This window comes from Sciurus carolinensis, chromosome 7 (genome assembly GCF_902686445.1).
Source record: "Sciurus carolinensis chromosome 7, mSciCar1.2, whole genome shotgun sequence".
In the NCBI taxonomy this organism is placed as follows: Eukaryota; Metazoa; Chordata; class Mammalia; order Rodentia; family Sciuridae; genus Sciurus; species Sciurus carolinensis.
In genome coordinates, this window is record NC_062219.1 from 100,060,312 (window position 1) to 100,074,176 (window position 13,865).

General features: G+C 34.9%; 1 protein-coding gene across 1 annotated transcript in view; it reads left to right on the forward strand.

The window, feature by feature from the left end:
• Positions 1-13,865, forward strand: part of Col21a1 (collagen type XXI alpha 1 chain) — a 168,584-nt gene that overhangs the window by 127,506 nt on the left and 27,213 nt on the right. The window contains 1 exon segment of the mRNA XM_047559626.1: positions 2,942-2,995. Coding sequence (XP_047415582.1) covers positions 2,942-2,995 — 54 coding nt within the window.

Here is a 13,865-nt window from a genome sequence, read left to right on the forward strand (position 1 = left end):
TGCCAGTGGTACTTAATACATTAATTCATGTTCAGTGAAATTAAAGGATTTTGTTCAATATGTACAGTCCATTCTGCGGCAGAGTGAGAATCCCATGCCTGGTTTGGGTGCAGCCCTGCACACAATTCCTTCCACACATCTTGTCTGTGTTTATTTGGTCAGCCTGGAGAAGCTTCACCAGCCTAACATCTTCAGTACATCCTTAAGCATGCTTGAGATTTGTTTACATACTAAGAATAAACTATGCAGTAAGATCAAAGTCAAAATAAAGCGTTTTCTTAATAGAAAGTAAGGATCTTCCTCCAATTGTATTATCATGGTCAGTAAACCATACCTTCCACCTGATTTTGAGGATTGCTATGGCTGTGATCTAAATTACTGGCTGTTCTTTTATTTTTGTGGGTAAGTACCAAAGACCACAGTATAAAAAGAAATACATATGCAGTGCAAGTTTCACATGTCTGTTTTTGGTTAAAGTTCCTTTTTTAAAAAATTATGGGTCCATTATGGAATAAATCATCTTAGACATTAGCTGTAGAAATCAGATTGAGGGAAAATGCTAAACATGACAGTTTTTCGATTATTTTACATCAAAAAAGAAGTTAATAGTAGAATAGAAAAATGATGTCAGGAGTGGAACTGTGTTTTATGTTTTTCCATAAACCAAACAACTGACCCATACCAGGTTTTCCAGGTCAGGAAATCAGTCAAGTGTTCAGGTTAAGTTCTAGGTGTAATACTTAATTTCCCAGGCTAGCTGTATATTACATTTTTATTTTAGGGGAAAGGGTCAAATTATCTTTTCATCTCTGAATGAAAAATTATTAAAATACATTATTAAAAGGATGAAGATAATCTTCCTAGGTAAAGATTCACTGGCTAACCAGATAATTAATCTGCATAATTTTCCAACTCTATACACAAATATTTTTTTCATTTCTTTTATTCCCTTGAAATTGAGCACTTAAGAATCAGTAGTCAATTGCTTCTTCCTTGACATGCTCCAGTGGGTGTAAGGAAGAGGACATATAGTCTTATGTTTGCAGCTATTTCAAGCATGGTAGGCAAATTTTTTTTTTTTTTTAAATCATGTAAGATGAGTTTCTTGCCTTTCAAAAAGGCAAATAGGGAAAATAGCACTCATGTAAACAAGATACCCGCTGAACAACCTGGCCATCATAACACTTAGCACTAAGTGTACAGCTATACAATGCAACAATAGTTCACAAAAGAGAGGGATTTATAAGGTCAGAAAGTATCTGTAAGTCTGTATCTTGAAATCTGGACCAGAGCTGTAGCCCTCAATGCGTGGTCCCAAGGCCAGCAGTATCAGCACCTCCTGCAAACTGAAACTTTGCGTTTTGAAGAAGTTTCCCTGTGGAGAAAGAAGCTAGTGAGCCAGATCTAGCTGATCTCAGGACCATATTTGAAAACCAGTGACTTGGATGAGTCTTCATTATTATTGATAGAGTCAAGTTCAGATATTTTATCATTCTTTTATAGTATTTAGGAACTTTTGTGACCCTTTTCTCTATTTTTTCAGGCTTTTAAAAAGTATATCTGTCAAACTAAATGGACCCAACATACCTTTTTTCTTTGTCTGACATTTTCATAAGCTTTTCTGTAGGACCATTGGACCAGCAGGGAAACACTCTTTGCTGCTTTTATCCTCAACTGTCATCTGGTGTTTGTAAATAAAGTGGAACAGATAAAATATTTGGCATTGGTTGATATTTCATTGTGCTAATGAAATGTAAGAATTCATAGACATGAGAGAATCTTAGTTTATACAGGTGATATGGTTAAATTTTCTTCTGAGTACTGATTATGTTTGTTCAATTTGCTTCATTTTCTACAATTTCGGGAAATTTGAAACTATGGAAATAAAGTTGGAATATGCTTCTGTGCATATATTCTGAGGCTCTTTCCCCCTTAAGCCTGTCTCAGCACAGGTATTTGAGATATTTGTAAGAAAGATGCTTTAGTTTTTCTTACTCTTCTGTTCACTTAGGAGAGAATGTTCCCTCTGGTATGAAGTAGATGTGAAATAACTACTCACAGCAAACTTGGCTTGTGATGCAGCACTTGGTTAGACAGAAGCAAAATCATGACTCTTACTCTTAGGTTTAAATGTTCTAGATGTTGGGGGATCATGAAGCTCCTCTACTGCTTTAATTTTATTCAGACAGTTTAGCTGTATTAATCTGTGGATATTATATATTGGGATTATATTCAACCAGTGCTTATTGTTTTATTAGATAGGGTGTTAGATACTTTGTGTATATTAGCAATTGATTCGTGTGGGAATTTTTTTATCTTAACAGAAAGTGGATATAAAACAAGATGTTTAAATAATCTGAGTATAATAATGTAAAGGTATATAACTGAAAACTATTAAAAAGTATTGACGATTACCTAAAAATATTCATTTTGGGTGTTTATTTTAAATAGGTAAATACTGAATTAATGACTGGACAATTTCAAGTAATAACTTATAAGTAACTCTACTTATAAGGTTTATCTAGATTTTAAAATGCAACTCTTGAAAAGCAATATCAAATTAGGTCCAGTAGGAAGACCATTTTTAAAGTAAAGATTATTATCAAAATAAATATGAAAGGCCTAATATAGAACATTGGTCACATTTACATTGAAGATAAGAATATCTATTCTCCTAATAATTACTAAACAGGCTCACAGTTATTTTATAACATAAGTCAATTATCTGCTACCAGGTATAAATTTTTGCTGTGTATATAGTCACCATATGAACTTTGAAAAAGTTATTTGATGTCAGGAAAAGTTATTATTCAATAATCCGAAAGTAATTCTTATTTTCATTTGTGTCTAGCATGCTTTAATACGTAATTTTTAAAATGTAATTTTATTTTTAGTAAGTCATCCTAAAAATGGAATTTTCTTTTTATTAAATCATTTACAGGGAGAAGCAGGATCCCCAGGTGCACCAGGGCAGGATGGACCACGGGGAGAGCCTGTGAGTACCTTCTTGGCAAGTCATGACATTTAAATTCTCTTTCTAACTTCCAGAGTTTGGATGTTGTGGAAGGGTTTGTGGAACACTGTAACATACTGAAAGATTGAATCCTCCCTCTTTCACAAACCTGGGAGAATGTTGCATGGGGTATGAATCATGACCACAAATGCTCAGGCCCAGATAAGCCATTTGTAAACATCATGGTCTGTTCCTGGATCTTTAGTCAGTTTGCTTTGCCACATGTCTGCCTTTTCTTAGTAGGCTGTCAGGGATTGCATCTTCAATAAAAGGAGTGCAGAGACATGATTAAGAGACTACTGACTGAATCCTAGCTTTCTGTGTTTTTAGCAAGTGTCCTAGATAACTCTTGACTTCAGATGGGTCTTGGACATACAGGACCCTCCTCCTTTATTCCTAAAACTCATGGCCAACATTTAAGCACCAGTAGATCTCATTTTAATCATCAAAGTTATCTGTCCTCAGGGAATTCACATCTGCTTTGGGGGGACCTAGGTCAAGAAGTGAAGTGATAGCTAGATATTATTTATCTAGTATTTATGAGTTGAGAGTTCAAAATCTAAATATAGATAAGACATACATGGAAAGAGAAATCACCAAGTTATCTTAAACAAGGTAGAGGGATTGATTACTCTAAGAATTACTCAAATTTCATCAAATTCTCATTGTGGGTATTGTATTGCACTGGATCCAATTCTATATAGAGCTACTGCCTTTATAAAGTATATAGTCTGATTTGGAAGCTGAAATAAAGGATGCAAATGTTTCCCAACTTAAGGCTTTTTGTCATCAATGCTATGTATGAACTTGCAGTGGACTCAAAAGACCAAGGTTTAAAGCCAATCTCTGCCATGTTCCACCTGTGTAAGCCCTGTAAGTCAAGTTTCACACCTCTGAATACCTTCCTTTTTATCTGAATTGTACTTAAAATGCCCTTTTCATAGGCTTGTTGTGAGTCTTACCTAGGAAACCCCCCAAAATTGTAAAACATCATACAAATGCATGGGGGTCAGCCCTAAGTACTGAGGAGGCATTAGAAGATAATACTGCATCTTGGATGGTTAATGTATTTTTTCCAACGATTTGGTGCTAGGTTTGGTCATGAATGGAAGAAAGAGAGAGGATTAATATGAGTGAAAACACACAGGTTGTGATGATTACAGATGTGCCCAAGCAACCATGAAATTATCTTAATAATGTGCTAAGGCTGTAGAGACGGGTCCAGGTTGGGTGGTAGGATAAAACTAGAAAGGTAGATAGGAGTGTCTACTTGGTTTAGGAGAGATTGCATCTGAATTACCCCTGCCACTACCACATCTAAGAAGTGATTTAGAGGCAGTTTATGAGCTACTGTATACAGTGGATGAAAAGGAAGAGATTGGAATCAGGGCAACAATTCCTGGGCCATTTTGACAGACTAGGCCTGGGGTATAAGGCCTCAACCAGAGTGTTAACAGAAGATTAGTTCCTTAGAGAGTGTGGCTCAGTATTCCTGAGCCATAATCATCATTATTGAAGAGAGAACTTGGTTAGGACTTGCTAACTGAAAATGAGCTTGGGTGTGACTATTATGTTCTTTTTTCAACAGAAAGAATATGATGAGAAAGAGACATAGAGAAGTAGATACAGAGATAGGGGAGGGGTTGCTGAGAACCAGCTTATAATCTGTGAAGCAACCACTTTGTAAATGTTTGTGACTTAGTTATTTGGAATCTGCGACTCATTTTCCCGCAGAAATAATGCTATAAAGGAAAGACTGACCAGCAAATCTATGTAAGCCATATTGTGATATGAGGAGAATGCATGTACTTTGAAAATGAAACTTTTTCAATTCTTTTTAATAAAACCAGAGAAGAGGAAAGAATATTTAATGGGAAATGAGGGTGCTTAGGGGTGCTTCCTTCCCTCCGACTGCCCATACCTCACTTTGTGCCAGAAGCCGAACTGGTCTGCATGTGCTATTTCCCTGCATGCTCTCACCTTTTTGTCCCCCCACCTCCACCACCCAAGACTTATCCCTGTCTAGAGCTTTTGCACTGGAATAAATTCCCATCAAAGGTAGTGTGGTTCTTCAGATTTTTAATTTTCCCTTTTCTTCCTTCCTACCAATGTTAGCTGCATTCTTCTAGTGTTTGACAGAATCACGGGGACTGCCTCTCAAGGCTTACAGCCTAGTGGGGAATAACAAATGGTCAAAGAATAAACAAAACAGAAAGGAAACTAGGATGTTCAAAAAGATAGGCCAACAAGGGGGCTAAGGCAAGAAACGATCAGAATGGGATAGTGGTTATATAGATTCAATCTCTTCTTCTAAACCAAGTAGACAGAAAACTGGGAGTTACTGAGTGAGATTCTTAGCAACTCTCCCAGGCCAGCCTGCCAGATGGAAAGGCAGAAGGATCCCTTATCCTTTCCCCCCAGCTCCCCTCTCTCTCCTGATGAATGGCAAAAAGGAAATCAGGTTTTCTAAGTCAGGAACCATAGTCTGTTGGGAAAGCAATTAATAGATAATGCATCTAAAATTCGCCCATGTCTGGTAAATTTGCCCCATCCTTCTGGTCTGTCTTCACTTCCAAATAAGAATGTGTAACATTATAAGCTATTCTCTTATTTTGACAATTAATGAAAATGTGGTTTTTAGAAATATTATGCTGCAAAAATTGATTTTTGCCATTTGTAGAAAGGTTTTGAAAACGAATAAAGAAAACCCCCTAATTTTTATTTGTTTTGTGATTCAAAGAAACGAATACTTCCATTTTGTGTGAATACTGGTTTTAAGGATTTGTAAATGAATGCTTTGGCCTGACTAAAAAGGACATATTCAATATATTTGTTCTGCAATGTGGCAGCCAAGAAAATTAATGGAGCTTAAATTGGAAGGACAGAAGCTCTTAAAAAAATGCTTTAAAGCTAATTAAACACAGCTTATGGCAATCTCATAGTGATTCATCCCTGTAAGCAGATTGATACATATGAACACCATCTCCTGGAATTCAAACTGAGGGCAAAGACTGTATTTCATTGGGAAATGATTATGTTGCTTTAAATTACAAGCACATTTGCACTCCAGTTTTTTGAATTTTAAGGCTAGTATTGATCATTCCTAAAAACAATCCAATCCTAAAAGCAATTTACATTATGTGTGGCAATTAATATCCAATTAACTTCAACTCTGTTAACCATAACCTAAATTTGAACACTTGCTATTTTAATTACAATTTATTTCAGCCTTGAATTACTATGTTTAAGGATCATATCAGTTATCAGGTATTCATTCAAAAAGCATTTACTTGGACTGAGGTCGTAGCTCAGTAGTAGAGCCCTGCCTCGCATGTGTGAGGCACTGGGTTCAATCCTCAGCACTGCATATAAAGAAATTAGTAAAATAAAAAGGTCCTTCAACAATTAAAAATATTCTTACAAAAGCATTTACTGAGTACTTACTTTGTGCTAGATATTATATTAACTCAAGAGAATGTGAAGGTTAGACTGCCTTCGAAAAGTCAGATGAGCCAATAGATGACAACCTGGCATGGATGCTATGGAACTAGGCACAGGGTCTTGAAAAATTGTAAAAATGTGTATAACTCTATATGTAATTGGGGGTATCACTGAAAGGGATGCGTTCTTTCTTTAAAATAATACCTTTAACAGACAAAAATCACACACAGTGTAGTTTGCTTATTTACATTGTACATGGTGCATTCCAAAGTTTGGAAGATAAATAGGAGTTGTCTAGCTGCGTTAAGTTGGCAAGGCAGGAGCATGTGGCATGTTCCAAAGCATAGAAGTAAAAGAAGGCATGATACTCTCAAAAGAGCTAGTGCTAGTTCAGGCTGACTAGGGTCGACAGAGTGGAAGGAATAGAAATAGATGAAGTCGTAGGGATAGGTAGAGGTCAGGTCATGAAGGGCCTTTTGTCTGAGTTATTTAGAGCCATTCAAAGGTTTTCATAGGGAAGTGGGTTGATCAGGTTTAGATTTTAGAAAAATGCCAATAGCAAATAGGAAGTAAGGGTGGGTCAAGAGAGGACAAAGCCTGGCCGCAGTCTATCTGAACTCTGTCACCTCAATACCAACAAAGGCAAAAACTTTCAGAATTGTGAGTGAGAGAATGGACTGATTTCAAATGAACTAAAGCAGTAGTAGCAGAACTTGAGGATCAACTGGGTGTGGGTAAGACATGATTCTCAGTGTCTTAGTGCATGGTTGAAGGCAGAGAAACACGAAGCAATAACAGGAATAGAACAAGAAGAATCAATTTTAGCCAGGAATCACTTAAGGCATTTTGAAATGGAACATATCTAGATAATAATAAAGATGTTTGGGGAGGTAATCTAAGTCTTTGAGTAATTAAAAAGAATAGATTCATAAAAATGAGTATTAATAAAATTTTTAATTAGAAACAGTGGATCACATGCCTGTAGCCTCAGGAGGGTGGATCACTTGAGTCCAGGAGTTTGAAATCAGCCTAGCCAAGATAGACCCCATTTCAAAAATAAATAAATAATGTAGTTCAGTGTAATTCAGCTGCCCCTCCTGATGGCTCATCTTGTGGATTTGGTAGTTACTTAGCCAGTCTGCACAATTGCATAAGGTAATTCCTTGCCATAGATCTCTGGATTATAGTTGTGTAGAAAGTGGAACTTAGTGAATATTTAGCTGAGGTGATTTCCAAGCAAAGTGATGAAGGTATGACTTGATTTCTTTTTGTTCCTTGTAGTAAAGTGTAAGGAGAAAATGGTAAGTTGAGGAAAAACTGTTAAGCCAAAAAGAGCCAGCACTTGATGATTTGGGAATGTCTCAGCTTATCCATATTGCAGGAGATATCAAAATTGGTAGTTTTGCTGTTAGAAAAGCATGCTGGCAGAAAGGCTAAGAACATGATTGACCCAACTTTTACTGGTCCTAAATAGATTAGGAGTATGCCTCCTGGATTGACCCAACCATTCCAGTAGAATTCCTGAATAAAGATGAGATTATCCAGGAAAAACATGTGGAAGAACCTCTTGTCTAATTGCATGAATCCCCATGAGAGATACAGGAGACCTGCAAATTTTAAGTATTTGATGTCAGCAAAAATACTGCCAGTTTAGACTGAATGGCATGGAGACAAGGTGAAATGAAGGAAGGTTATTGTACTCCCCAAATTCTGTAGGCAGGAAACAATCAGATAAACTACTCAGCTGTTCAGATGTATTATCTTCAAGAAAGAATAGTGATTCCAAGATGGGAGTCACAGGTTCAGAGGTCAGATCCTCATGCCTAGAACTAGCTTCAGGCCTTAAAATCTGAGGGAATTTTCCTTTCTGGATGTTAAAATTGATAGGGACCAGTGACTCCTTTCTTCCTTCCATTTTTCTTCTTTTGGAATGGGAATGTCTATAACTGTCATCCTACACTATCTCAACATTTGTGCTTTGGAAGTAAATAACTTGCTTTCTAGTCTACAGGTTCACAAATGGAAAAAAGATTTTGTTCTAGGATGTTATCACACCCTTAGCTGATTTATAAAATGAAACAAATTTATTTTGAGCTGATTTTGTTTAGGTAAGAATTTGAACTTCACTGAAATGAGTTGAGATTTTTGGGGGCTAATGGGTTGAGGTATATTTGAATCTTCAGGGTCAGAGGGTGGACTGTGTTAGTTTGAAAACTGTATACCCCACTTTAAGATATCATGTCCTTACACCTGAAACCTGAAAATATTACCATATTTGCAAAAAAAGGATCTTTGTAGATATGATTAAATGAAGCAGTTTGTGATAGGGAGATCATACTGGCTTATCCCAGTGGACCCTAATATCATCACATCATAGGTGTCCCTGTGAGAATGAGACAAGGGGAATTTTCACACATATAAGAGGAGTACTCAATGTGATCATGGTGGCTGAGGTTGGAGTGAATGATGTACCCACAAGTCATGGAATGGGTTCTTCTTCAGAACCTCTAGGGGAGGTGGACACAGCCCAGTTAAGGCTTTGAATGCAGACTTCTGGACTGTTAAATTGTAAGAGAATAAAATCTATTATTTTAATCTATCAAATTCATGGTAATCTGTTATAGCAGCCATGAGGAAACTAGTACATTGTTAATCCTTAACAATAATTTTATGCAATCAACTTATGTAAACATGCATATGAATATGTATTACAAACTCTTGTTAGGTCATATATTTATCAAAAACACTGGGTTTACTGAGCCAGGTATGGTGGTATGGCTAAGACAGGAGAGTTGCTTGAGACTGGCTAGGAAACATAGGCCCTATCTTAAAGAAAAAAAAAAAAAAATTAGGTTTACAGCAAGTTAAAAAAAAAACTTGGTTTAAATGACAATTTGTTTAAAAGCAAGAACCTGTGGTCACCAATATTACCATCAATTTTGTTAAATTAACATGCAGTTTTAAAAATTTGTCCACTTTTCATTTTCTGTATTTTTACATTATTACATTTAGTTTTTGCTCATATTTTATTGTAGTATTCTTGATATTGCAAAGTTGAGATAATTTAAATGTATAATATTCAATGTACTAGGCATATAAATCACAGTTAAGAAATAATCTATAAATGTATGCCAAAATGGATCTACATGGACAAACATCATAAGGTTTAATCAATTTTCAGTTACTTTTTCACTTCCCCAGTGGGATTTTGATGTCTGTTGTTGCTTAATTGTATCTTATTTACTACCATGAGCATTTTTTTAGAAGATGCTAACTTGTCAGAATGAAGGATGATCAGGTTGTTTTAAAAAATCTTCAAATATGGGAAGTGTGTTTTCCTGAGTTTTTCACAAAATCACCATGATTTTATCTTAGGCAGCTCAGTAACTGGTTAGAAACTAGCAACATGAAGATAGCAGTTAACCCAGTTTACCACTAGATGAAAAATAATAAAGAACACTCATTTTCAACTAAATTAACTTTTAACCAAAAAAAGAACTTTCATTTTCAACTAAATCAACTTTTAGAACCAATTATCCTGCTGACCAAATTTGCTTTGGCCAATTGATGCCAATCAAATCACCATAGTATCAAAATTTCTATTGCTAATTCATCATAGCTATTCTTGTCCTGGTGTTCCTTCCTTGTTGTATTTAGTTTAATATTTTTAATCAGGCAGCCTGAGCTAAATACTTGCTCATTCTCTGCTCACCAGCCAGACCCTTTTGGACAGGGAGCCTTATGGCTCATGGTGAAGATTTGTAGGCAGGGATTCGGTTCCACTGTCTGAACTGAGACCCTTGGAGCTCCTTGAGGATAAAGGATGCACATTTTCTGGATCTATGAAGGTGAGTTCATAATATTAATTAAATCCTTAATATATCTTTTGCCTTTTTATTATGGAAATGTTTGTTTTTCATGTTTCCCAGAACAAACAGATGGGCTTCACTGCAGCATGTTTGAGAACATGAACTCTTGGAGTCTTCTGTTGTTTCCTTTCCTCATGCTTTTCAAATTCTTGCTAACCCACATGTTATGGTTGTCTCTGTGGTGTAATGTTAACTGCTAAGCTAGTCCAAGTCATCATTTACTTAAGAGACAAGTAGATCTTTTGTTTAATCACCTTTTCTGTGGTCTGATTATTTGACGTATTGTTTTTATGTATAAAGCCAGAAAACATTCATGAAATTCTTGGGGAAAGTTAATGTGGAATTGCCATAGTGATTTCCTGTGTGGCACAATCTACTTATTAAATAAACTAGTAATGTAGAGATGACTTATTTGCCCACTTGATTGCGGGTTTTTTTTGTTGTTTGTTTGTTTGTTTTAGATTGGGAAGAAAGATAAAGGGAGTACACCCCATAGTTCTATTGTAGTTGTGTGGTATGATATTTAAATCTTTTGTACAGATTTGTAATACTTTTTTCCACCCTCTTTCAGGCTCTGGGTATGGCACAGCCTCGGTATGTGTTGAGTGAACCAACTTTAACATGAAATTCATATCTGCTCTTAGGAATTTCACACAGCACTTGGTGCGAAGACAAACCACTTTTAACAACTTAGATGAAATGATTTAAAAATTCTTTTGTCTTTACCATTGTAATAATCTCTGGATTCTGTTGATTATTTTTTTAAACCAGATTGAGAATAACTCTTAGAATGATTTGTGAAATAGGCTTTATCTGAATTTAATTATGTGAATGTCCACATAATTAAATGTGTATCTATAGCATGTGTATCTATAGAAGTGATTAAATTTGCAAGCAATACCTACAGCTTTTTGATCTCCCAAAATATGACATTTGCCATTGCAATAACTGTGAAAATATACTGTTTTATTTAACCTTACCAAGCAAATGTTAGTCATTGTACAAGATAATAAAGCCCCATCAAGTTTAATTATGGATTTGTTTGATTCTTTCCTATCTAAAATAATATAAATATCATTGGCATAGTAAAACTATCAAACAACTTTATAAAACAACTTTATGGGCTTTGAATTTAGAAACTGTGTCTATGGCACTGATTATTTTTGCATTCTGAATAAATATTCTTGAATATTATAATTTGAAGAATCACTAAGTATTAAAACATTTTATTTATTAAAACATTTATTTAAAAATTTGTCTTTTCTATGCAAATGTTTATAATTGGAAAGAAGTTTTATTGAGCCCTGAAATTACAAGAGGAATAAATGCCAAATTCTTAGCTCTTCTTTTGAAGAAAGTGCTTCTTAATGACAGTGTTTTCCTTCCTTAAAAAATACTGATGCCTTTGGGAACACAGTATACTTAGCAATGTGTGAGACTTGTTTGTAAGAATAACCTACTGATGCATGAAAATTAATCAAGTGTGTTACTCTCTGAGGTCACGGCAAGTGAATTGTATTAAGATCTACCCACTTAGATCTTTGAGTCTGCAAGAGCCTTTCTTTTTGTTGGTCTAAGTTCTTTGACCAAATGACAGTCACAGCCTTTAAACCCTTTACTGTTTTATTTTGAAAGTCCAACATTTTGAAAAGAAATTTTGGATGATTTATGTGAGGGGAAAAAAAATTCTTTGGCTATTCTTTAAGATTTTGATACAAAAATTATGAGCCATTTTTATTATATAAATTATTATATCTTATTAACTATATTCATTACTTGCATGAATTTATTATTTTTATTTATCATTATAGCTTTTAACTATTTAAATATTCATAATATACTAAAGTTATACTTTGAATTTGAAAGTTGGCCTAAATTACCTCAATCCCATTCCTATCAGTAACAACTGTTATCCCTTTTACAAGATTACTTCCAAACTTTTTCTTTGTACATACAAATATGTGAACAAAAATTCATACATTGTTTCTTTTTCTTTTCCTTTTGTACCAAGGTTTGAACCCAGGGGCACTTAACCATTGAACCACGTACCCAGATCTTTAAAAAAAATTTTTTTTAAAAATTTTGAAACAATCTACCTGAGTTGTTTAGGGCCTCCCTAAGTTGCTGAGACTGTCTTTGAACTTGTGGTCCTCCTGACCCAGCCTCCTGAGCTGATGGGATTACAGGTGTGTGCCATTGCACCCAGCTATACACATTTCTTAAAGAAAAAATAAATTTCACAGAAACTTTTATTTGACTATGATGTGAATGTTTTACTATATCAGGTTATAAGACAAAATATAAAATCTCATTTGATTTTATCTATAACATGGTTATATTTCACCCTATTGATGATACATATATTCCCTCATTCTTATGCAACGTTTTCCCTGAAAGATATATTCCTACAAGGGGAATTGCTAGTTGAATACGTAGTCTATGCTTTATTTCTAAATTTAAGCAGAAATATCTAGTATTTCCCCAAGTATGATATAATTTATATTTCTTATTTATTCAGATTCTGGTTTACAAAGTTCTAGTCCTAGATGATTGAGAGATTTTCCACAAATACTACATGAAAAGTTTGAGAAGATGCATTTTTAGTATCTTGTAAGATGATTTTGGATGTTTCTTCTCTACATTATTAAAATAGTAATCAATGATGAGATAACATATTATATGGATTTATTACTTTTTTTGTTTTCCCACATTTTTTATTGGTATATTATAGTTGTATATACTGATGGGATTTGTTACATATTCATACATGCACATGATAAACAAAGGAGGGGAGGAGTGTTTTGGGTGATATTGGATTTATTTCTTAAGGTTGAACTCTCTTCGTATTCTGAAACAAACCCTACTTGGTCTTGATTGGTCTAATGCACTATTACATGATTTACTTATTATGGTGAATCCATTTGTATTTACATTAACAAATTAATTTGTAGATTTCTCTGAGGTATTATTTTTGACTAGTTTTAGGATTAGTAGCCTCATAATTTTAGTTTAGATTATCTTCCATCTGGTTAAGGCTTAAGGGAGTTTAAATCATGTAGAAACTATCTGACCCTTTTATATTAAATATTTTTGTGGTAGGCAAAATAATGACATCCTCTTTTTCTCCACCATAAAGATATGCACATCCTAATCCTTGGAACTTGTGAATATATTACCTTATGTGGAAAGAGATTTTGCAGATGTGATTAAGTTTAATGACCTTGAGATAGGGGATATTTTCCTGAATTGTCTAAGGGGACCCAATATGATCACAAATGATTAAAACTGGCAAAACGCAAAAGAGGAATGTGTCAAAAAGATGTGACTTGAGAAAAACCTGACCCACCATTCCTGACTTTGAAGATGGAGCAATGAGATCATAAGCCAAGAGATATGTCAGCCTCTGGAAGCTGGGAATGACCCTCAGCTTACAGACAACAAGAAAATGGGGTCCTTGACCCCACAACTGCAAGGAACTGAATTATACCAATGACCAGAACAGTCAGGAAACTAAACTGCCGCTTGCCTACAGACTCAGAGAG